Consider the following 25,896-nt stretch of genomic DNA (forward strand, 5'->3'; position numbering starts at 1 on the left):
AAAATTACCTATTGCTAACTAAGACAAATATTATTCAGGTATCTTTTATATTTAAATAACTCAGTGGCAACATTTTGTCATGATAGTACTGTAAAATGACTTTATTAATTCTATATATTTGGAATCAGATTGGTTCTGACAGATAACAATTGTTCAGTGCTTTGAAAAAAATGGTTCAAATATTAATCTAATGTTATCACGGTAGCTCTTACTTCTTACTGTGGAATAAAATGAAGAGAGAACAAATTCTTAGTGAGTGAGCGTCTCCTTTCTATGGGGAGAGCATTTGTTTTTGGGGAATAATAGATTACCAAAACCCAGATTTTTATTTAAAATTACTCAGATACTAATTTCTCCTACAGCTTGTTAAAAATCCATAAAAGGCATCCCAAGCAAACACAAATAATATATGTACTAGATCTGCTTCTTAGAGCAATAGATAAGAAGCTTCTCAGATGGTAATATACTGAAAAATAAAATACAATGTTCTTTGAGTGATTTGGAAAAAAACCCAAAAATATTAAGTGAACAGAAAGTGGTTTGAAATGATAGCTACAGGTGACGGGTTCATGACTCTACTGTGGCTCAGCTACATTGAGTGGATGGCTTCTACAAGCTGGTAGTATTCAGAAGCCAGTTTTTAGTATCTGAAAGTAAGTAATTTTTCTCAAAAAATTAACACCCAGCTTTGGCATGAACTTTAGAAAAGAAATTTCTGCCCTCTGCTTTCCTAACCTGAAGGTCCCACCAGTGTCGCAGTGATGTCTAAGCAAGTGTTGGCTTATAGTTTATTTCTTAAATGAGGAGGTATGAAAGTAAGTAGCTTCTAGTTCTTAAAGGATTATTTTTAGTAAAAGTACTAGATCTTCAAATAGTACTCTAGTTAGAGTGGCTTTGTTTAGTCCGACTAACTAGATTTTTTCTCCCAAAAAGTTGTAAAATTTACGGAGTGTAAGGCAAATTCTATGTAGCCATATTCAAGAATTATCTACTTTTATCAATTTTTATAGTAGTAATAATAGTCAAAAAATGATAATATCTTCATGGCTGAAATATGTCTAATGAGGACAAACACTCTTAAAAGCAGTGAAAAGACTTTTAGTTTATAGTACAGAAAATGTCTTCTTTTTTTTTTTTTTTAGCGGATTCTAGTGATCTGACAGATTTGGTTTTCTAATACTCACAACTTGTGATCTTAAATATCTCTGCAAAAAAGGAGAAGAGTTAGATTAGGCAAAATGGGAGGGAAGGGGCTATTATTTTAAAAAAAAACAACAAAACCCCAAAGAAGTAAATCCACCAAAAATCTACAAGTCTTAAGTCTGCAAGAAGTAATAGTCTGAAAGTAGTAACGTTTTTCTTGTTTGCTGGAAAAGTAAATAACTTTTACTCAAAATAATAATTTTCAAAGGCATAGTGGAGTTTGCTAACCATGAGGCGTGTAGCGAAATGTTAAATGCAAGTGCTCCTTGTAAGCTAACTTTTTTCCTCATTTTTAGTATAGCAGCAAATGAAGAGCAGATTCTGCAAACCCATCTTCATATTCCTAGGGATTATTCACATAAGGAAGAATTTTGAGATCTGGAGCTAGTTTTGAACTGCATTTAAGTTTATTAGTCAGAGCATCTCACATTATGTAAAAAGGGTTTTGGCTTGTTTTGACAGCAAATCCAGTGCTTATGGGAAATAATATTTTTTACCATCTTGAAATTTGTCACTGTTTTGCTTTCTGAATGCTTCTTTGTTAGAAACAGTTGTTCCCGTGGAAAAAGAACAACTACCAACTAACGCCCCCCACCCCCCAGCTCTTTCAGGAATTAGTTACAATTTAGCCAATCTTTCAGATATTCAGACTTGACAATGAATCAAAGAAAACTCAATAGACCCATTACTGTTGAGGCCTGAAGTCTTATTTTAGCTGAAGCCAAAATACTACTGTTCATATAGAATTTCCTGTCAATTTCAATTTCTTTTACCACTTTGAATAACTGATGGATATTTTAAAACTAATTGCTCTTAGCTCTAAAAGTGAAGCATGAGGTCAGAGCACACAGTACCGCAGGAAGTGTTCTGCTACCCAAAATAAAGTTTTAAGTGAAGCATTTGCAGCTTCTTGTTTTTCTGGAACGTTTCCGTTTTTTTTTTTAACAGGAACACCTTTCCCTGGAATGCAGATCAGCTTTTGGAAGCAGTTTTTGACTGGGAGTAGGAAGAGTTAAATTTAAGCCCTTTATAGTTTGCTTAACTTTTCATTTATAATGTTCCTCAGCAGGTCTGTGCTGCATCTTGAGACAAAGCAGTGAAATCAGTGTGTTTATGCCTAAAGTTCAAGTTTACTTTGCTGTAGCTCTCTGGAAGGGTGTGACATGAAAAGCTTGTGGTTGGGGCCACATGGTTCATGCTGGACTGTGTTTTTGTGAATGGAGGCAGAACTCCAGTTCTGACTGCCTGTCTTGAGGAATTGCTTCGGAGATCAGCTGTCTCATTCACTGGCAGAAAGAATGACTCATACATCTTCTGCCTTGTTTGGCTCCAGGTCATTGTTACAGTGGATAGAGCTGGTTTTAATTAAATATTAACTCCTTTTGTCCTGGATGCTTGTTAATGGGAACTTTTTGTTTACTTGCAATGAAAGCAAGCTAACAGGCCCTAGTTTTAAACTTTTTTTTTCCCCCACAAAATTGCTTTCCATTTGCAAAATGATCTGTCAGTTCAGCTTTTCAAAGATTGTTTAAAGCTCTAAAAACTACAAACAAGTATTAAGTGTTTTTGTGCTGTGAATGTTTGCATTTGGCAAACTGATTTTAACTTAGTAGGTAGTGAAACTGTAAAACCTAGACTGATAACATCTCAAGATCATCATTAACATTTCTGTACACTTCCCAAATCCTCTTGAGACCTTATAGCTGTAGTCAGAAGAAAAAGAAAACTTTTGGTAATATTCTAGGCTGAGTCGGATAGTTTGTGCTGCAGATGTCTGCTTCAGGAGTGTGAGGCTTGATGGCTCTGAATGTGGAATGAACTGATGTAGCTGCTTCTGCTATTAGCAGTAAAAGCCACATGCTTAATATCTTTCAAAACCTTTTATTAGTCTTTTGGAATACACTTGCCTTCCCAAACCCCCATAATTAAGTAGCTCAGGGAAATATTCTCATTCGGTTAGGTGATCATTTCAGATATCTTTTTCAATTTTCCTCTGAATGGCAAAGTAAAAGAAAAAAAAAAAAAAGTTTTAGTGATTTATGCACTGTGTCTTGTGTATGTTAACAGAAGACCAATGAAGATTTTATGGCAAGCTTGCTGAGTTGCAGTATTTGTGAATAAAAGAGGAAATGAATGGCATATGTATATAAATGTGCAGACAGTTGCAACACTGCAAGTACATTTTCCTTTCAGACATTCATGTTGAAGGGTCTTTACTAGTCTATTTAATTTGCTGCAAAGTCTGCCTGTAATTATTCAAACTCCAGGTACAAAAGCCCTCTTCTACTTGAGTAATGGGATGATGTATCCCAATGATTTGCCCTCTCACAGCAAGGTGCTGGTGGAAGGAATCTCTATGTATGAGGATGATTGCTTGCATTTCACCAGCATGATCATGTGCAAGTTTCAGTTTTGCTAGTTTAAAAATAATATCGGATTAAATGAGGAATAATTTGCGTTTTCATTTCCACTAGCAGATCCTTTTAATTTCTCCCTGTAGCCTTTTGGGCTCATTTCTAAGGTACTGATGCTACTAAAATTAGATTCCAGTAGAAATGCATGTTCCTGGGTTGAACATTTTGGATGTTGTTATTTGTTTTGTTTATAGTTGGCAGGGTTTTAAATACTTCTTAACTTGCTGTGTTCCTTTCTCTAAAGAGGCTTTTAAGGCTGTGTTCATATTGTATTTAAATTTTGACAGTGCAGTCTCCACCTGTTTCCAGAGTACTGATAAAGTGATGTGCTTTGATCTCTATTAAATATGCCTTCATAAATTTTGGGGATCCATGAATGAAGTACATTTTTCTTGTTTATTCCATAAACAAGAGCAAATCAGGCATAATGGCAGTAATATAGAGGTTTCCATGACATATTTTATTTTTTCCTTACTCTATGGCTGGGGAAAACCAAAAAGGACCTTATTTACTGATACTTATACATAAAACTCTACAACAGATTTGTTCTGGACTAAGTCAATTTAAAGTGATAGAACCAGAACAAAGCACTGGTGAAGCTGTCTGGTGTGCAGAGTATACTCTATGGAAAGTTATATGATATTGGCTGTCCCAGTGCTGCAATCACTAAATGTAGCCTTTGTATTTAAACAGGAGTGTTTTTTTTTTTTCTTTAGGGCTTTTTCATATCTCCTAGATTCACAGATTAATACATATATATGTATATATAAACTGCAGGTGGGTGTTAAAAAATTAAAGTTCTACTAGCCTCCTTGCTGCATTTGAAAATGATAGCTGGCTTAAGAAAACTGCGTGGGATGTGTCTTCTGTAAACAAGAAATTACTTGATACAATTACTTTAAATCTGAATGTACTCACAGACCCTTGAAAAACAATTGGAAATAAAAGAAATCCTTATGAACTGATTTTTAAGTAGAAGACTTTGATTTCATAATTGGATTCTTCTGTGACAGTCAAATGGTTGGCATTTTTGTAAGGAAAATGCCAAACATTTGCATGCAGTCAATTGCATGAAATGTCAGAAATTGCGGAGTGTTAATATTTGGGCTCCCTGAGTTCATTTTTGGTAAAAGTTCTGTAGTTTCTCTGGAAGAAAGGAAATTTAATGTGTCAAAAATACTGGGAATATTTGGGTTGGTAAAATAAGTGTTTTATACAGCTTCAGACTTTGAGGAACCCACACGTCCTCAGAGGCACTGATTTATCCTAGAAGGATGGTTTACTGTAATGTTATTTTTTTCTTTAAAAACCCATACAACAAAGCAACAGTAGCAATGCTTTTTTTTCACAGTAAGGCTAATTACACTTAGTGGGTTTATCTTACACTTCTTTTCAAATCTGCTTTTGCATATTTCCCAAGGTCATTTGTTCTTAAGGAGTACTTTCTGCAATTAAGACAGTAAGATTTTAAGTTTATTTTAAAATCCAGAGCAAATAATTTTTCAGTGTAATGAACCTGATTCTGAACTCTTTACCAGGAAAAAAAAATTCCAGTTAAGTCACTAGAAATATTTCCTGAGTAAGGAGTGGAGATCTGGTCCATGAAGAGTACTGTAGTGCACATTGAAAATAACTGTAATTATAGTTAAATATGTATTTTAAATTCAAACAAATTATAACTGTTGTACATATATGATGGGGAGTATGCGCTTTCTAAACTAGAAAATGCTCTGAGGGACATGAAAGTTACATTTTATCACTTAATGTGTTTAATAATTTGATAGTCACAGTTTTGATAAATGATTATATAAGCAGCATTTGCCTCTCAATTCTCATTGGGTAACCAGATCATGGCAGATGTTAACTTTTAATGAAGATCATGTGAATTATTTGCTTATCTTCAGACAAGAACTGTGTAAATTAAAGTATTTTTAAACAGATAATTTTATGCAGCTTTGCTGTAGTGATTCCTGTTGGTGTGTATGTTGAGGAAACGATGACAAAGTTGAGATGATAAGCTGGATCTCTCTCGGGATGTACACAGAAGCAGTCTTGCTCCGAGGATGCCGTTTCTCAGTGTAATTTTCTGCATTTATTTGAATGCATTCATCTGTAATATACATTCAGTGGTATTTCAGCTTAAATGGTTTAAATGATTTTACAACACCGTTTGAGAGATGGTTAATGTCTTAGATATACAGTGAAAAGGAACTGGGGTACCACAGGAGCAAAATTATCCATTAGCAGAGCATGAAATGATTGTATTTTATAGTTCTGGTTTGTGATGAAAGTTTCTTAAAAGCAACAATGATCCTACATAAGATGAATGGATATTAATGATGATTTTTGCTTTAAGTAAATATTTTTTTTTATGTCTGAAATGGTGTCATTGAACCAGGAATTCTGTGGTCTGGTAAAATAGTTCTTCTTGAATGTTTGAAACAATAACAGAAAATCCCTACTGTGTTGGCTGACTACCACAAACAATTGGAATCACATTTAAGTAAACCGAAGGTGTGGTAGTTTGGGATTAAAGAAGCATAAGTGTTAATCACTAGGATTTGTTTTTATGTTCAGATATTTTGAAACTGGGCACTGATGAGTTTTATCTGTGGCATGGTAGGTCCAGACCCTGGTGCAGGGAGTGAGGCAGGGCAAGTCAGCCCATTCCCATTGCTCTGCGCCGGGGCTGCTGTGGACTCAGACTGCACCGCACAGCTTCACCCCAGGGTTTATCAGATATTAAAATGATGCTCTTGCCTGATTTTCATACTCAACAAAGAAAAAAAAAATCCTAGTTTTAAACTTGGCAGTGCTTTGAATTAAGCACAAGTCTTTATTTATGCTATAACGGCTTCTTTTAATTCTTGTTTTTTGTTTGTTTGTTTGTTTGTTTTTTTGTTTTCCTTTCTTCAGCTCAGGTACCTGACAATGATGAGCAGTTTGTGCCAGACTATCAGGCTGAAAGTTGTAAGTATAGTACGACTCATCACTTTCTTAAAAATATGTATTTGTATATTTATGTTTGGGTCTTCATATTTGTTATTTATTGTGTCATCTGCAATCCTTTTGCTGGTTGGTGACATCAGTGTGATGAGTAGATAAAGCAAGTGGCATTTTGATGTGCAGCCAAAAGAAGTTATTTGGGCTGAAGGTATAACCTTTAGCAGGGGACCCTCTCCTATCATTCCTACCCTGAGCCCCAGGGAAGCATGGAAAAACTCAGGTTGTGGAGGTGGAAGGAGTTTGTTTGTCCGTAGAGTGAGCAGAGGAGCATTCTGTGCCGGTACAGATCAGATACTGTGGGACATAGGAGGCAACTCTGCTGAGCAGCAATCAGGCTGCTCAACACGTTTTGTGTATCAACAAATAAATACAGTTCTCTACATAATCAATCAAATACAGCCACTGCTGAAGCATTTTTAAGTTGTCTTAGCATGTGGCATTTTGTTGCTCAGACAAAATTTCCCTTTGAATTAATGAGAGGAAGCAGGAGTTACATTAAGCTGAATGTTTTGCTTTGTTTTCTACTCTACTTAACAAGGACCTAAACCTATTTTTATCAGCCTATGCCACTCGAGTCTTGCTTTCGCCTGCTAAAATGCTACTGTTCTGTTAAGCACTTTGCTGTACCTTTGCTGTACCTTTGGTTCTGCGGTTTTCGGTGGTTGCAAGGACATAGCATGAGAAACATCTGACAAGGTCATAGACTTCTTGGAGCACCTTTATGCATTTTTATTCCTCATGGCAAGACTTCTCTCCATCATCAGAAGTCTCTTCTAAACAGCGTCTGCTGATTGTAGCAGAGCGCATGGGAGCTTTTCCATTTTGCTAGATAACGTAAATAATTTATCCTATCGGAGTGAATTACTGCAGTTCACTAAACCAGATAGCTGTTAAATACAGCATTCATGTACTGAAACATTAAGATTAATATTAGAGAGATTAGGAAGAATTGCATTAAAATAGTCTTTAACCCAAAAAACAAATTCAGTTTTCCTATAAATCTTTTAGATTATTTTTCCAGTTACTTAGGAATTGTTCTAGGAAGAATTTATTGAGAGTATTCATAACAGCATTTTGTGAGGAAAAAAACCCCACAGTTTTTTTTTCATCCCCCGGAATTGTTGCTGTGCAGGATAGTATTCCCACACAGCAACAATTTATTTTTATTTTTCCCTCAAAGTTCATGTTCATAAACCAACCAAAAATCATAGTCACTTTTCAACTTATAAAGTTGCCCTTGTAACAGATTTTTTTCCCACCTCTCTCTTAAAAGACTTTAAAAAAAAATTATAATGTGAAAGCCAAAACAATCTATAAATTGAAAATTGGATACGTTATTTTCCATAGGGAATTGTGCCCAAATATAGTCATTCATGCATATATCCTTTGTGTAACAGTACAAAGTTCAGTTGGGGCTTCTATTAACCCACAATTATCGTTATACAACAAGTCAATGATTCTTGGAAAATACTTTGTGAGCTGTGAAAGAAAAGCCCCATTGAAGCTGGTCACTGCTTTTGGTGATAAAGAAATACTGCTAATATGGTTATTTTATTAATGCTGTTGTATTTCAAAGTTCCTTAGCCACAGCTTACACAGTATTATCAAAGGAACATTTATTTCTTCGTTTCAGTTGGTTTCTTTATCTTAAGTAAAGGTCAGGAGAGCTTCCTGGTGAGCTACTCTGGCAAAGGTTATGGAGTTTCAGACGTATACTTGGTTATAAGGTATTTAGCTGTGGGCTCTGCAAAACAGGAACAGAGATCAACATAACCAAAGCCATGGGGAAATTACTGCTGCAGAAGTAGCCCAATTGTGACCGTTTTCTTTAGGATCCAAACCTGCCTTCAAACTCCATTATAATGACTTACTATATATAATCCATACCTCTGCACGGTACTTGCCCCGTTACTGGAAGCAGTCTGGCAGGAGCACTTTGGTTTTGGTTTTGTTTTTTTTTTTTTTAATTTATTTTTATTTTATACATGGGAGAGGATGGACAAGCTTTCATGGATTTAGTGTTTAATGCATTTAATTGAGCCAAAAATGGTGAAGGATAGAAGTGTAAACCAGTGAAGGAGGTCACAGCCACTGTAGTTCAAAGGCAACTAAACTGTGGTTCATTGCAGAAGTTTTATTTATGGAGCTGGATATAGGTAGAGGGGTGTGGTTGATGTGCAGAGTATGTAAAGAAAACTGCAGTGCTCCAGTGAAACAGTTACAATCTGCAGTCCAGGTGCAAAAATTAATGACATTTTATTTCAGGATTCATTGCTTGAGAAATGGGCTTTAAAGCTGAGGCAGATCTGCGGTGTTAAACTGAAACTCATGACATTAAAAGGAGACTTAAGAAACTTCGGTAGCAGTAGCAGTACTGGAAAGCTGTGGTTAAACCTTTCTTGCCTAGAAATTACCAGCTTGGTGATTTGAAGAGGTCAGCTCTTGGAGCAAGATGTGGAAGGTAGCAGAGGAACCGATACTGCCAAGATCATGTGCTGTGTCCTACCACTGAGCAGGATTAAATGCCCCTTAAAGTGCTGTGGGTTTTGCATTTTTTTTCTGTAATAATGATTATAACTAGTGAAACTGCACTGGTATTAGTAACTAAGGGAAACATTTAGTTTAGATTAGATATACAGTCCACTTTATCCACTCAGGGATTTAACTTCAAAGCTAGCTTGGGACCATGAATATTTCAATTATGAGTTGCTATTAAACTTCAATCCATTTTCAAAAAGCAAACATAATATGTGTATTTATAGTTAGGTGTAGGCTTTAGATATTGTGAGTGAGATCAACAGCTAGCATAACTTCATGTGGTATTATTGACGTTATTGGAATTACGCATATTTCTATTAGCTAAGGATCCGGCGTGTCAAGCTTCCCCTTAATGCTTTAAGCTTCAGTTTACCTGTTTAAGGTAGAATTTATTTTATTACTCCTTTATGTCTTCTGGAAAGGGGTCCTTCCTACCATAAGAATCTTAGAAATGTCTGCACTTTCAAACCTTCCTTTTTTGTCATCAAAGCCCCATCTTCTCTTACCTTTTTATTAAATATTTTTTTATCTTTGCGTACCTATCACAAAGTACCTTTTTGTAGTTTTGCTTAGAGTGAGTGGAATGTGGAGTAGAAAACAACTGCCTTGTTCGGATAAAATTTGAAAAACAGAACACAGTTTAGTTTCTTGTAACCTTCTGCTTTCTGCAAGAACTCAACTTCTTGAGTTCTGAGGGAGAAAAATGTATACGAAAAAGATTTTTTTTGTTGTTGTTTTTTGAAGTTGCACTAGGAAAATACTGAGTTGCATATTAGTGTAATTTTCTTAGTTTTTCATTCCCATTCTCATACAAAATAAAGTCCACAAAAAGAGTGAGGAATCACTTTTACAGGCATTTACTTAAAAGTTCTGTGTTAGGCAGGTTGGTTTTGCCTTATTCTGAATCTGCTTCTGCAATTCAGCTCACCTGTTTGCTGAATATTCAAGTGACTTCCTAATGACTCTTCTTTAAAACAATTATATGAGAAGTTGTGTAAAGAAAAGATGCAAAATATTTTTCCCCTAAAAAGGTGAATGCTTTTTCTTTTTTTTCAATCAGAGTTCTGTATATGACTCTTTTTCCAAGTTCTTATCTAATTCATAAAACTTAATTAAGCTGTTCTTCTGTCAGTATAAAGTCAGTATTCACATGTGGAGAAGGGTGACCTGTGTTAACTTCCTCAGATAAGGTTTCCTATTGTTTCAAGTCCATTTTCATATACTGAGGAGGAGCCAGATCCTGAACTGCTTGTAATCAGTGGCGAGGCTTTCAGATACTGTAGAGCAGCAAGGACTTTCCACTCCAGGAGTAAAAATGAATAAAGTGTTCAGTTTGCTTGAAGTCAATAGCTGTTGAGGTGAAGATTGCTTGCTCCCATTATTTGGATGGTTTCTGTGACAGACACAAGAGGAAGTAGGTAGGATTTGCTGATGTTTAAAGGATGTAGTTGGCAAAGAAAACTTGGTATTGTCAACAGTACCCTGAACTGTAATTCGACCTAGGTAGAATTGGTTATAAATGGGGATTACCCTACACCAAACCATACTGCCTTGTGTCTTCATAGCATAATCACATTTTGTTTTGTTTTTATAATATGTTTTTGGACTAATCTATTTTTTTAGAGTTTTCTTTTTTCTTTTTCTTCTTTTGCCCTGAAATGTTAGTTACATATTTAAAAATAATGAAAAACTCTCGGTTTTGGCTTTTTGTTTGTTACTAGATTTCTGTTAATGAAGATTTGTCTTGTACTTCACCTTCTTGATCAGTTTTCTTCTCTTTCATTTTATTCCTTTGTTGTTTTCCAGATCATCACAGCCTTAACACTGCCCAGGGGTAAATGTTAGTGTTAGACCGCAGCTGTTGACAGTAAATGGGAAGAGCTGGCTGTAAAATCCGTGCTCCTCCATGTCTGATTAAACTTTAAGATAGGAAAAATACTTTTTTAGTAGTTATTTTGTCGCTGATCTTTCATGACCTTTATTCTTTCTCTTACCTCTTTTTTGTTCCTCCAGTTTTAGCAAAGGAGTGCTTTCAGTGTAGATGCCAGGAGCCTTAAATTATTCAGGGATGTGCTTTTTAGATGCTCTGGCTTGCAATCTTTAAAAGCCTGTTAAAGAGATTCTTTACACAGGCTTCAGGTAGCTGTATTCTTCTGTCATTTTAACTAATGGTGTAGGATATTCCAAATGCACTTTAAATGAGGAAAAGCTTTAATATTTACTTATATGTTTACAGCATGAAAAATAATGATTTTTTTTTCGCACTACCAGGTGAAAAATGCTATGTTTGTTTTACTTTCTTTCTCTTTCTTTCTGTGATTTAAATTTCAAAGGTGAATTTCAGACCTAGAAGAGCATTTCCTGTTTGCTTTAGTATAGCAAGACCTGATGAGCTATTGATAGAGGTTAATTTTCACTTAATATTACATATTTTGGAGGAAAAAGCCCACATAATTAAAACTAAGTAGAAAACACCAGAATACTATAAGTTCTGACAGGCCTACTGAAGTCAAAAGGAGATCTATTTAAGGGATTTGTTTTCAGTTTTGATGCAGAATAGTTTAATTTTGCAGCTCCCAGAGAAAATTTTAGTGGACCAAAAAAAAATGACATTTTTTAACGTGATGATTCACTACATAGGCAGCTGGTAGTTATGTCTTGGTAGTGCACAATGTCCTAGAAATTGCAGTTGGTAGCATTTTGGTTGTGTGTGTGTGACGAGTTGCACACACTAGTGTGTTTTCAGGTTAGTTTTTTGGGGTCTTTTTATTTTTTTTTTTTTTGGTGGTTTTTTGGTTTTGGTTCCCGCCCCCAGTTTCGCCTTTTTTAGTCTCTGTGTCTGCAATCACCTTTTCTTTGAGTGTAGCTCTGCAAGTGTGATGCTGCAGCCGGCAGTCCGACAAATATCCTACGAGGTGTTGTTACTTATTCTTGGTGCTGCGCTATTCCCTGGTAGAGCTCTCTGTTGCAGCTGTGTTTTGTTTCTTGCCACTTGTCTTGAAACTACTTCCTTCCATAGGTCAGATGTTGTCAAATACAGAGAGATTTAGTTATTTATTTTAGTGCATGCCCGACTGTGATGGATTCTTTCTTAAGGGCTGTGAGAGTCCGGGTTTTGTGGTTCGTTCCTGCCTTTAGCTTTGCATGACCTTGGGCATGTTGCTTAACATCTTTGTTTCTGGTTTGAAGTAGGTACAGAAATGCATGTATCACTGTGCTGTGAGATACACAGCTTTCTTAATGATCACTTATCTAGAGATCTCAAAAGCATTTTACAAAGACAGTCCGGTGCAATTGCTGTTGTAAGAGCTGGAGAGGTCAGACTGAGGAGTCGATGCTGACCACCTTATCTCTCTTCGTAGTTGCCTTAGATAGCCTCCCTTCTTTCATTGTGTCACTGAGCACTTGCTTCCTTTGTTTAAAGCGGGACTGAAACTGTTACCAGCTGTTAACTTTCTTTTTTGTTTTTCTAATTCACATTCAAAAGAAATTACGAATTGTTGTCTTTTTAGAGAACTTTGTGGGCTCATTTTGTGGTTCATTGCTGGGCATTAGCCTGTGTTAATATGGATTTTTTTTTCTCCTTCTTCCTCTAGAGTATTTTTGGAAATATTTAAATCTGCTATAGTCGCGTCTTTTTCCATAATTGCAAGATTTAATTATTGAAAAAGTTTTACCAAGAGGCAGAGTGTTGGTTGTAATGCGTCGGACTTCTGATCTTAACAGTAGAGAAGTCGTGGGGTTTTTGTGATTTTAATAAGCAGTTTCTGTTTATTTGCGTTTCTGCTTGTATTTCCAGCTTTGAAGGTGGAAGGACTTGAGGTTCTCCTTTGTCCTGGATTGTAATAGTGGTAGTGGCTCAGCGATTTTGTAAATACTGGTGGTGGCAATAGCACGGTGAATCAAATTAGAAGACCCCATCGAGTACATAACTTCTGATTTTTAAAACTTTTAAAGTGTGAAAGCTTTCTTTCATAGTGCCCAGCATGCATGTGAGTTTTATTGCCCATGGAAGGGTATCTCTGGGCATCCGCAGAGGCAGCAGACACAGCAGACACCTTATGCAGACATCATTTAACTGTACAGGACCACTGTGAACCTGATGGTCGCCAGCAATCTGGCTTGTGGGTTTTTTTCCCCCTGTCTCCCCTATGGCCTTCCATCAGTGAGTCCTTGCTCAGCTAAGCTGACTTAGTTTCCACAGAGCCCCATCCTCATTTGCTGCTTTTTTATTGCAGATTAAAGGCTTGAATTGCATGTGGAGGTTATCAGCTAATGAATAAACTTCAGTCATCCTGTCCTGTGATAAATCTCTCTCCTAGATCAAAGATGAAGCATGTAGACTTTTTTCTTTCAAATGGTAATTTCTTAAGGCTGTCAGATCACTTCCTAAGGTCTGTTTACATAAAACCAAAAACATTAAACATATTTTATTCAAAATGTTGAATTTTCAGTTTTGAAAAAGCCTTCTATTTCCTCTTTGAGGAAGCCTCCCCTCCTTCCTTCTGTGATGGTCCCATCCGTGGAAGTACCGGTGATCCTCACATTGTAGCTTTTAGTCACAGTATTTTCTTAACACTGCAGTTACTTAGTTTTTAAACAGGTAGTTGTTCAGTTAATTTCATCAGAAGTATGTGTATGTATTAGATCTTTTCAGTTCCATTTGTGCTAAAGTATGCAGGAACTTTTCAGCTGTATTGTCACATGAAAACCAAATAAGGCAGACTGTAGGGTGTTTGTTTTGACACAAAACTGTTATTCTCCTAGAACTCCTTTCCATGCAGTGTTTTTGCAAAATGAGTTTTGTATTTCAGTAGTAGTCTAAATAATGATTTGAAAATCCATGAGCTCTGGAATGATGTAAAATAAGGCAGTCTGCAAGTTGAGTCCATCCATTTCTATTTATTATATATGTTTCTTTAGTTCAAATGTTTTTAGTCTGTATAATTTTTTTGTCTTCTGCTTGCTGCCTCAGCAACTGAAGATAGACATCAGGCTCTCCCATGGAGTGTCATGAAGTTTTCAAGGGGTATAGCAGGTAAAAAAAAGAGGAGAGAGTGACAGTCCTGTAAACATCAGTTAAACTTTGAGGAGTCTGTGACACATTCCTGTCCAGTAGGACCAATATCGCTGTCCTCTGTAAGCATAGAGGAAAAATAGTCCTTGTTTCAGGTGTTAAGTTGTTTTGATTTGGTCATGTGCATTTCAGTACTAGGAAGTAATCACAGTGAAGCCACTTATAATCCGATAAATATGCACAAATGATTGCTAATTTTTTAAGTTTTAGAATTCATCAGTGTTTTTTCTAGGGATGATCTAAACCTAGTTTAAACTGGTAAATGGAAAACTGATTACTTTTTCAGGGCATGTGCTTGTCTTTTCCCTAAGAAGGGACTCTTTTTTTTCCTTTCAATTATTCTTCATTTCTCCTTGTTTTCAATACATTACTCTTCCCTGTTCCTGGATTATAGTTTGACCTTGATGAGGTAAATAGAGAAGTGAACTGTCTTGGTAAAGAATATATTCTTACGTATCTATTTATTCTATAAGCTGAGGATTATGCGTGCTAGAAAAGAGTGAATCATTAGCAGCTTTATTTCTGGTTGTCTTTTTTTCCTGTGGCTGTTTATGAACTTATTCAGCAAGTGTGGTTGCCAGTAAGTTAATGTAGTGAAATATTTTTTAGCAATGACATTTACTGCGGAGTCCTGCAGTCACTGAAGAGGAAGGTTACTGACTGGCCAGGTTTTTGTCTCTAAATTTATATATTATGAGTTGTCATTAAGTACATTTGAAAAATTGTGTGTGCAAAAACAATTCCCAGTCTTCCTAATTTGATCCTCCTTGCTCAGATGTTGTTTCCTTTCTGCTTCTAATGTATACCTAAAAAAGATAAACAGTTTAATTCTTTTTTAATACTCTGTCTTCATGCTGAAACTGAATGCAATGTTTCCTTATTAACCATCTGTTAATAAAATTTCTCATGACCAAAGCACTAAGGGAAGTGGAGACAACAGGGACTTTTTAAAGTGTCGGTATTCAGTAAAGACAAAGAGTTTCAAGGATTTGGGATTAGATTTGGGAACTGGTTTAATACAAGTCTGTATACGCAGTATATACTCAGTGTGTATATATATACATATTCTGTGTATATATATATATGTGTGTATATATATATATATATATATATATACACACATATATATCCATATATACATATGCATATAGAAAACATACCCACCATGTAATTGTCAGTCTTACTGATTGTATGCACATGTAAAATAATCATAAAACTTCAGGAACACTTGGCTTCAGAAAACATGTGCTGTGCAGCATGTTTATTGGTAGTGTACATTCAGCTGCAAGTCTCATATGCAGTAAGAATGCTTCAAGTAGCAGCAGAAGCCTTAAATATCCGTGTTGAGAACCAGCACCTGGTTGCAGGTGGTCAGAATTCCACCGGCTCCAGAAAGAGCACTTTGCTAAGAGTCTTTGAAAATCGGCCTACTTAAATAAGTCCTGACTTTATGTTCCCAGACTAACCACTTCTGACAATGGCTTCTTTGTTTCCCTGTTGAATCAGTGATAAAAGTTGTGAGCTGAATTTTACTGTTGACTTATTTCAATGGCCCACACCTTTTCCAGTGGAGACTGCAGTTTTTGCGGTGGTTTTTGGTAGTGAACTAAAGATTTAGATTGCAGCCTTGCTTTAATGATCTGTAAACTAGGTGTGTCAGAGTTGCCTTACTGGTGAGCATTTGTGAAAATTGAACATTGAAGCATGAAGGACACATGTATTTAGAGTGGTGACAGTTTCTCTCTTCTCAAGATGTAAACAAACATCCCATTAGCTATGCTGAGTTAGTTTATACTTGTTTTATGAATGTATACATATTTTTATTGTTAAAGGCAAAATAAAATTAAAAATCATCTCAAAATGCAATTTCGGTCCTTTTACTTACTGTCATTGAGAGTTGCTAGAATAAAAACAAATTGTAAATAATCTTTTGAATTGGTTGTTTAATTCATGCTAGAGAGCGCTCAGTGTGTAGTACATTTCATTATTTATTAGCTTCTATGCTTTTGCATATTCTTGAGTAGCAAACTGACAGACAGGCATGATTATCCTTAAGAATAATTTTTTATTATGATGCTCTTTTATTATGAGTATATTCCTATTTTTATAGGGATGCATACTGAGCTTTTAAGACTGAGCTACTACAAACTAGACTTCACCTTCTGACACCAGTCGTTTGGGTTATGGCAGAACCAGTGATTAAATCCAGTTTCATTCACATTTTGTCCAGCTGCAACTATAAGATCAGTAACCTTCTCATCTATAGCTGGCTGTTAGCTCTTTGTGTGAATACATCAGAAAAGAACAATAAAAAGATAATAATTAGATTGATGTAACTTGAAACTTTTCCGTAAGAGGGGAAATGAGGCAGAATCAGTTCCTGTTTGTTTTCTGCTGTGGGCATGTTCCCTAAATATCAAGTTGACAATACCTTTAAAACAATAAATAGAAGGAATACAAAATGGCTTATTTTAAAGTTTATTGTTACTTCTAGCAAAAATACTTGTTATAATTTCCAAAGTTCTCTTCATAATTCCGATTTTACAAAACCTATGAAAATCCAGACCCCAAACCCTCAAACTGCAGATTTACCTGAAGTGGAAAGTGTGTATGTATGTGTGTGTGTATGTGTGTGTGTAAAATGATGGGATATTATTGGATATTTTAGTAATGGAAGTTACATAGTGCTTAGCCATTACCTCTTAGAATTTAAATTAAATTTTGGAAATTGCTGCAAATGGAAATCCTGTCCTCAGAAAAGCACACAGACCCTGATTTAGTGGCCAGCTCTTCTCTTTGCATTTAACTTTATTGATAATTCCCAGGTAGGAATACAATTTAAGTTTTCTCCGAGGCTTGTTCTTACATTAAGACCTTGCTCTTTAGCAGAAGCTCTAAAGGTGGATTGCCTCTCCTTGCACCCTGCCTGGGAGCCTTTGGAGCCAGATACATTATCAGTAACAGTAGAAACAAATGCCCCTGATTTCCTCTCAGGATTTTAACAGGGAAAGCTAATGCGGGTGAAGAGCAGCCCTGTTTCTCTGTGGGGTCCTGGAGGTTGCAGATCCAGTATAGAGGGATTAAAAATGCTTTAGATATTTTTTTTTCTTCCCTCCCTGTAATCATCTTCAGCTATCCACGTGTTTTAGTTCAATTGCTACAGAACTCAGCTGGTTTAATTTTATTAGGTTACCGCTTCCTGCTCCAGAGAGCACTAAGCCGCTGTTTATTTTGGGGGCAGGGGGAGAGGGAGAGCTCTTCGTCCTGCCTCACCTACTCCCCTCAGACATCAAAGTGAGCCAGTTCACTCCTCCTAGCTTAATCCTCCCTTTCTCCCTCCCACCAATGTTCTGCAAATTTCCTTGTATTCTTCTCAGAGTTATCCAGTGTCCGTGGTATTTGTCAGCAGGTTCACTTTTGCCCTGGAGGTACTTGCTGGGAGGCAGAGACCCCCCCTGGAAGCACTTTCCACTCGACTGCCTGCAGCTGTGAGTCTCCTACAGCCGGACAGGTAACTGTCTGGAAAGGAAGGAGAGCACTACAGGAAGGGGACATAAATTGGAATAAAACAGTGCCTGTGACAGCATTTCTGTGAGATTGCTGCTCTTGGAGGCTAAGAAACTGTCGGTAACTGCAGCTCTTGCTGTATGAAAATACCTTCTAGACAATTGTTATTTGGCAAGTGGAAATCTTTTGGGGTGAAGGTGAAGAGGGATCAACTAACCAAAATAGTGCCCAGATGTGTTTTTGCTTGGGGGTACCAGAGTAGAGACAGTGTTCTAATTCCATATGGCAGTTCAGCCAGTTAGTAGTGTCAGTTTAGGCCAAAGGACCTGCAGTGTCCTAACTAGGTGTTAACTAGCAGCCTCTAGAAAAGTTTGCCTTGGAATTGCTCTATCTTTGGGTTTACTTAATAGGTTATCTTTTATTGGTATTTACTGGAAGTTACTCCCCCCACTCCCCAGTCAGGTGGCTTACCCTTTTGAGCAGGCTTTTTAATTTTTGCTCTACTGAATGTACTTGTAGACTTCAATTTTCAACCGGCATGGTCTTTTTAAATGAGAAGCCAAGTGGCTACAAATATCTGAATTATCTCAGTGGTGCCTTCAGCACTTCCCAGTGTTAGAAAGCTGCAGGTGTACCCTCAGTAACTTTAATGAGCATTTCAAAAATTGCAACTGCACAGACAAGCAAATGAGGGATATCTTGACTAAAAAGGGGATTTATAGCAGTGAACCAATTATTAAGCTGTATGGGTGCAACCTCTAATATTGTGCTTCCTCTCCCACACTAACTGGGAACCCCTCCACCTCTCAGGGAGGCTGCATCTGTCATGGCAGGGGAGTCTTGGGTTAGCTGCCCAGAAATAGCTATATTGGCAAAATCTTTTAGTGTCTTAGCACGCAAGCTTTAGAAAAACACAGTTCATTTAAAGAGTGGCATTTATTTTCTGTTATAAAGAAGCATTTATAAGAATTTCTTTGCTGAATAGGAGCAGGAACATCATGTTTAGGAGTCAAATAAGCTGTCCTTTAATGAAATGGCATATACCTGTACAAATGCCCTCATATAAACCTGCTTTATGGATAGTGATGTGAACCCTTCTCTGTTTTCTACTTCAACCTTTTTTTGGCCTCAGCTGCTATTCTCAAAGGCTTTATGTTAATGCCAGATCATAGTAAAGATAGGGAAAAATTATGGTGGACATACACAATTAACATAATATAGAGATGAACAGGTGATTCAATTAATTTAAAATTGATTTTCATTAATCCTTTTTTTAGTCTTTTAGTCATTAATCCGTAATGCTTAAAAAAATAGGAAAGAAAAAAACATCTCTTGCTCCAAAGCAAGAGACAGTTATTTTAACAAACAATGCTTGTTAAGGTGGATGCATTACTGTAGATCTTAAGGTCCAGAATTTCCTAATATCAACTGTAGGAAAATGTGCTGTTATTTTCCATCTTGAAACTCTGTGGTAGTAAACAATAATAAGTTCCAGCTTTTTGCTGCAGTTCATTTTCACCTGCTTCTACTTTTTCCTAATTCAAATTCAGAATCAATTTTTTTAATTCTCATGACATGTCATCTGAGAACAGTCCATGTAGACTTTGAGTACAAAATCCCACAATTTTGGACTGCCTTATTCTTCACCCCCCGCCTCCTATGCCTTCCCACCCTCTGAGGATTGTAAAGACTATACTATTATGTAGCATTTGTGTGATGAAGTATTCAAGTAGACCTTTAATTGACATGCACAGAATTGTATGCTTTAGTCTGGAAGAGAAAATAAGCAATTTGCTTTATTTTGCAGCACAAGTTCTAAATGTTATTAAAGTGCATTTGTAGTTGCATATTTTCCAGTAAAGGTGACAGATTACTTCAAAGCTGGTATTTTCTTTTTGTTAAACAAGGTTCTCAAATAGATCCATCGTGCCCACGTATTCTATTCTTGCCAGTTGGCTTTGAAAGCTGGTGCTTGGGCTCATCGTTCAGAACTAGCTTCCAAAAAATGAGGTCCCATGCTGTTTCTATCTATTGAGCTGGTAGGGGCTGGAAGGATCTGATCTGAAGCCAAGGCAAAGACTGAATTGATGGAATCATATATAGCAGGTTTGCCAAGTACTGCCCAGTCATGAAGTTCTGCTTTCTGGGAAAGAGCACTGACACAAGGAGTGGCAGAGCTATCCTGAGATTTCCTTCTGTGGACTTAGAGTCAGTCTGCTAGAAAGAACTAGCTTTTTATTGCATGCATTTTCACACATTTATGTGTTGTTCCTTTCTTCTGCATGATGCTTCCCCATTTTCTCCTCAGTTGTACATATTACCTGGAAGAGGAAAAAGCTTTCTACCCTTTACTACTGTATTACACATATTTTCACCAATGTAATGTGTCATTGCAGAGGCATACTTGGCCATTCAGTATGCTTACTTTCATTTGACTCAGTGTGCACACACACACATATCCAAGCACACACATACAGACGGTTTCAGGTGGATAGTCACCACTTGGTGAGTCTAGATAGAGACCAGTTGTCCTTAGGGCTGAATTCTGCATCTTAGAGGAGTTCTAGTTTTCTAGATGCAAACATAAAATGGAGAATAATATCAAGATCATGCACTTCTTCAGAATGGTACTTGACAGAAATGACAGTGAAAGCTCAGGTCTCTTGTCTATGTTCAGTTTTTATATAAACTGCCAGGATAGTCTCTGAAACCACAGTGATGATACATATCTGTGTGTCAGATATCCAGTTTGTCACCAGCTTCTTCTGATATCTGGCAGAGAGCAGGACCTAAATGAAATCCAGTTGACTGGAGCTCAGCTAAGATCTGATAGAGTTGACTTTGATAGATCAAATGGTTGAAGAACTTGGTGGAGTCTGTGTAGATGTAATCTGTTCAGCCACTTTTAAATCAGTCCTCAGTCTTCAAGTGTTGCTCATTTTTGCAGCTGTTGTAGTGGTCAGAAACAAAAGGGTTTTTTCCTATTATCTAGACAAGAGATCAACTAGGGTGAAAACAATTGCAGTTCCTGTCTATGCCTGCAGGATCCATGCTTCTGTCTTCAGCTGTTGCAGTCATCTGTATGTGTAGGATTGTAATTCAAAATCACTGGGAACAGTTTAGCTGAAAAGACTTGGTTACCAGCTTTACTGTCTTTCCATCCTGCTATCTCTCTTCATCTATTACTTCTCCAACTTGATGTTTTTATTTCAGTTTTTGTTAGTAAACTAGGCTGCATGCCACATTCAGCTGAGCAGCAATAACCTCCGGAGTATGAACGAATGGTCAGCTGTGTTGAGTACCTGCTTTTGCTAATTTCTCCTGAGCATCCCAAAGTTACCAGTAAAATTTCTCATAGTAATATATAGTGGAATGAAATGGAAAGAGGACCGCTTTGGCATCTAGATGTCTTTGATCAGATACCTGTTAAATGGTTGTTGAAATTCAGAGTGCAGCTTCCTACAAAGGTCTAAAGCTCAAATCATAATGATCTGGAAATAAATAATCAATAAATGCAGAAGGCTGTTGTTTCATAAATTAAATGCACATTTTTGAAACCTCTTCAGAAAATACATATAAAGCTTGGCATTTCCAACTAGAAGGTTATCTAGAAATTTAGTTTTATAGCTCATGGCATCAGATATGCAAATACCTACACTGAACGTATGGATCGAACATTAAGTAACTCTTACAAAAAGAGAGCATTTAAGGCCTCATATGAACCCACAATGTTGTGTTTGGATTTTTTAAAAATGTCTACTGATAAGAGCACCTGGGTCATTGCTATCACCAAAGAGGTAAACTAGCATTTTACACTCCTTGACGAACCGTTCAATAATTTGTTCATTTGAAAGTAGATTTTTTTTCTTATTAATGACTACCTGTTGTACTTACAGCATAAATAATTTGTTTGAATCATCAGGTGAGTGCTATTAAGTTATAGCAAGTGAGGAAAATTGCAAAAACACGAATTAGGGTCCCTGTCCTTAAGTGTATTTCAGTTTGCATTTTGATAGCAGTTTAGAAATGTTATCGCCTGCTTTGTCACAGACATAATTCACATCTTTCTTCGGGCACTGTAAACAAGAGAAATGGTTTAATGGCTCCATAAAAGGCACTCTGTGCTGATAGCTGAGATTAGACCCTTTAGTAATGGATTTTTGTGTGTTGGGGGAAGGGGAGGGCTTGCCAGAGGTAAATGTACTGGAAAAGAATCTTGGAGAGACTCTGATGTATCTGAAATGCCTGCTGTATTTCAGTGTATATTGAAAGACAGATTTAAAGTGTGACAGTGTTGGCTTTATCAGTACAGGGGCCTTTTCTTCTTGCTGTTGAAATTTTACCAAGTACTGTCTTGGGTCACCTCATTCAGTCTAGCACCTGGAGTTGTATTGGTATTAGCTTAAGCATTTTTACATCTCCTGTCTCTTCATCTTGCTGTTGAAAAAATCAAATCCCCTATATGCAAATGTGTTCAATAAATCTCTCAAAACTTACATTGCATATTAATGTGCCAATTGATGATAAGAATGAGTTTATTTACAATATTAGGTTTAGAGGGTGATTTGAGAGCATAAATGTGAAAAGCAGTTCAGAAACAGCATGTTTAGGCTATGACTTTTTGTGACTTCCCAGTTACTTCCTTTTCACTGCAGGTAATTCTACTACATTCACAAATTTAATATTACCTAGGATACATCAGAGTTCACTAGCACAAGCAAGGTGTGGTATAAAATCAGCTGCTGTCAATTGATTTTATGCCATATAGGAAATGCTCTTGATCTACAAGTGTTGATAATAAGACATCTTTGTCTCTTTGGTCAGTGGAATCAAGATTGTCATTAGCCAGTGTCATTGAATTACCAGTACGATTTCATGGCTTTTAAAAATATGTTTAAATCCATTCTTCTTCAGAAAATAAAATCAGATTTTACTTTGTGTTCTGGGCAGGAGTCTGAAGTTTGAAATTTATAAAATAACTTTTTGTTGAAAGGAGAAATTACTTGCAATTTCACGTAAAATATTCATTTCTGTCTGTACAAAAGTGGTACCTCTCCTGTTTCTCAGGCGAGAAGGTACAGATTCCTCTGAGACAAACCAATTACTCCTTTAATTTTATAGTTCTTAAAAAATTATTCTTCATTTAAGTCTTAAACTGGATGTTGTTATGAAGAAAATGTTTTGGGATTAGGCTGTTGACAGATAGCAATGGAGAACAACACTGCTAAAGGAAGGGTAGCAAGTTTCACCGTGTGTTTTTGCACGTTCTATGTAAGTTTACTTTGTGATGAAATCATTGCTTTGTATAAAATATAGGTCTGTACAACAACACATCATGTGTAATATTCAAGCCCTTTTACTATCCAGATATAGACATATTTATACAAAGAGAATATGCATGCAGTAATGTATTATACCTTCATGAATTTGCTACAGATGGTAGCAGTCCTTCTGCTTGCCTTATATCTGCGTGTTGGCTTCAGAGGAACTCCAGACAGGGTCTGTGGGTCGAGTCCTTTCTGATACTGATAAGCCTGACTTTCCCCAGTAGCTGAGGTGTTGAAGCCATTCATCTAAATACACGTTGTAAGATTGTTTGCCTTTCAAGTTTGGAGGTAGTTATCTGTAAGTAATCACTCGGGATGAAATCTTGGCCTTTGGTCACTTCTTAATAAGATCATTAGTAAGGCAGAGTGCCCTTACTTTAATAGGGTTGAGACTCTGTTCTGAGGTTAAGTAAAATGAATTTGCCATCAGGAAGAAAGAAGCGATGAGGAGCTGGTTGTTTAAAATGTCATTTTGTTAATTTGAATGTGTTGGTAGCTTGGTATGCTGCACTAAGATTAGATTGTATAAATAAGCAACACTGCTCTCCTTAAAAGAATAAAATCCAGTTTAGCAAAACAGTGTATGTTTAAAATCTGCTTTAATAGATGCACTGTAGAATGAGTGTCACACTAAAATAAAAAGTGACGGGTGGAGGGTTTTCAGTGATGATACAAGAAGTGCTTTGAACATCTGAAATTTTATTGTTGGAATAAGTCTGTCATCTTCAGCCACACTTAAGATTGTTTGAAAGGTTGAGTAGCCTTCAAGAAAGACCCCCAAAAATGCAGTAAGTATTTTTATCAGGCTATCTTTTTTCCTTTTTGCCTCTAAAAGTGTACACTTAAGGAGTTACAGAAAAAGCTTAGCTTGGTGACTGTGTCAGGGGACTGCCCGAGGAAGGCTTTAAATTTTACAGCTACATTATCTTTCTGGCCGTAGTTAAGATAAAGATCTAATATAAAATCACTTTGGACTGTAATGCTTTCCCTAAATGAAATGAAGGTGTTAACCTACTTGATTTGATACACTTTACCCTCGCTTATAAAGCTGGGAGAAAGGTGAGGTAAACTCTAATTAAAACTACAGCACTGATGCCTTCTAGCACTGTGCCCTGTACCTTGCTAGGACTGTACAGTAAGCAAAATAAAACGTACCTCGCAGTAGAGGCAGCAGGCTGGAGCCGTGTTCAGTGAAAGTAATTTAATTAGTGTTGATCATGACTCCAGATGATGGTGATTTGATAAGGAATAATTTAGTACTTAACAGCCTTTTACATGCACCAACTCCATGTGGGAAGGTAAAGCAAATTGCACAAAATGAATGTGCTGCTTTCACTTGTGCCTGTGCCAGTGAGCTGGAAAACTGCCTGTTAGCAGACGTTCAGGCTCTCAGCGCTGTGATGAAATACCCAGCCAGTTCTCCGCACAGGGCTGTGGTGTGGGAGTCTCTGTACTCCCGTTATTTAAAAATAAATAAGGGAAGTAATTTTTCATAACAGATTAACTCTGAGGAAGTAGCAAAGTAAAAATAAAAAAAAAATAAAAAAAATAGAGCAGCATGTGGCCTTTGTGCAAATATGTGATACTGGCCTTAAAAAAGAGTCTTTTTGCATTTTTGTTTTTATTTTCTGATTCAAGTCAAAAAGATTGCCTACCTTTGCATCAGAACCACTGTCCCAGAGTTGTGGAGCCCACCATACACATTTAATGTGTGGTGTATGTTACTTGACCAAGACATGCAAAGGAGAGTCAGCAGTAAAAGTTCACTAGCAACGTCCTGGAACAAACTACTGGATGTCAGCCTGCTTTGCGATTACAGTGGAAAGCTGACTGGGCTGTATTTTGCCATATTTTTCCATATTTGAGAATATTTTTTCAAGAAGTCCATGTGGTCTTTTTTTTAGTGGAAATTCAGTTTTATTCAGGAAGAATTCTTTTCTTGTGATGTTCATCACTTCTCATCTCTGTTTCCTAAGTTACTGTGGTGTGAGTATGCATTTGCATACCTGTTTTACTGTCTGCTTCTCCTTTCTAATCTTTCCACATAACTCACTACTATCCACCAAATATAATAGCTGAATAGCAGTTTTAGAGAGAATTCTTGTAAGTTTTATGAAAATATGTGTCAAAATAACAGTGTTATGTTGTAGATCTCTCAGCTGAAAGGCAGTAGTAGAAGCTGTCATATAATAGGATATGAGAGCATCTGTTTGGGAATGAGTTCTGTGAACATTGCCCAACCATGAGAAAACCCATGACAAGAGTCTGGAATCTAGATCTTACAATGCCAGAATTTATTGATTCTGATGCTCACTTCTTACACAGTGTTTCATTTATCTCCCCACCGGACACAGGCATGTGTATGCAGGTGCATTAGTATCAGAAAATATACAGTCTATAGCAAATTGTCCTCCTAAGTTCAGGTGCGAGAGAAAAGGGCAAGATGCTACTTGACAGTATATAATAATGGCCTGATTTTGTGCTGAGATTCTCTGTCAGAACTGAGTTTTCATGGAGATGCAAGTGTCTGTATCAGTCTAGAATGTGATGTTCAAACTATGGTGTTTTGGTGACAACATCAAAAATCAGTGATAAAATTGATCTCCGAATTCTAGGCATTTCAGAGTTCAAAAATTTATTTTCAACCTCATTTTATTTAAAACTTAACACGTGTGTTTTCAGGCTCTTACATATCTGTCTTTTAGTCCTTTGTCCTCCTAGCCACTTAGGTTTGTCAATGTCAGGTGAACTTTGAATTTTCTTCTGCTTTAATTTTGGTTAAGGTTGGATATGAGAGAAGGAAAGTTGTCTGACTAAAACTAAT

The 25,896-nt window shown here is 36.7% G+C and overlaps 1 protein-coding gene across 7 annotated transcripts in view; it reads left to right on the top strand.

Moving 5' to 3' along the window:
- The window catches only part of ETV1 (ETS variant transcription factor 1), a 65,526-nt gene that overhangs the window by 6,905 nt on the left and 32,725 nt on the right, over positions 1-25,896 (top strand). For 5 of the 7 annotated variants that reach the window (XM_051785985.1, XM_051785982.1, XM_051785986.1 and 2 more), the window contains one exon: positions 6,534-6,587. In XM_051785985.1, the coding sequence (XP_051641945.1) occupies positions 6,534-6,587 (54 nt within the window). Of the gene's footprint in view, positions 1-5,528; positions 5,696-6,533; positions 6,588-17,730; positions 17,750-25,896 lie in introns of those variants that run through there. The other 2 variants (XM_051785988.1, XM_051785989.1) reach the window with 2 other exon arrangements.

The sequence above is a fragment of the Manacus candei genome, unplaced genomic scaffold (genome assembly GCF_025592945.1).
Source record: "Manacus candei isolate 608988 ecotype Guabito, Panama unplaced genomic scaffold, ASM2559294v1 h1tg000021l, whole genome shotgun sequence".
In the NCBI taxonomy this organism is placed as follows: Eukaryota; Metazoa; Chordata; class Aves; order Passeriformes; family Pipridae; genus Manacus; species Manacus candei.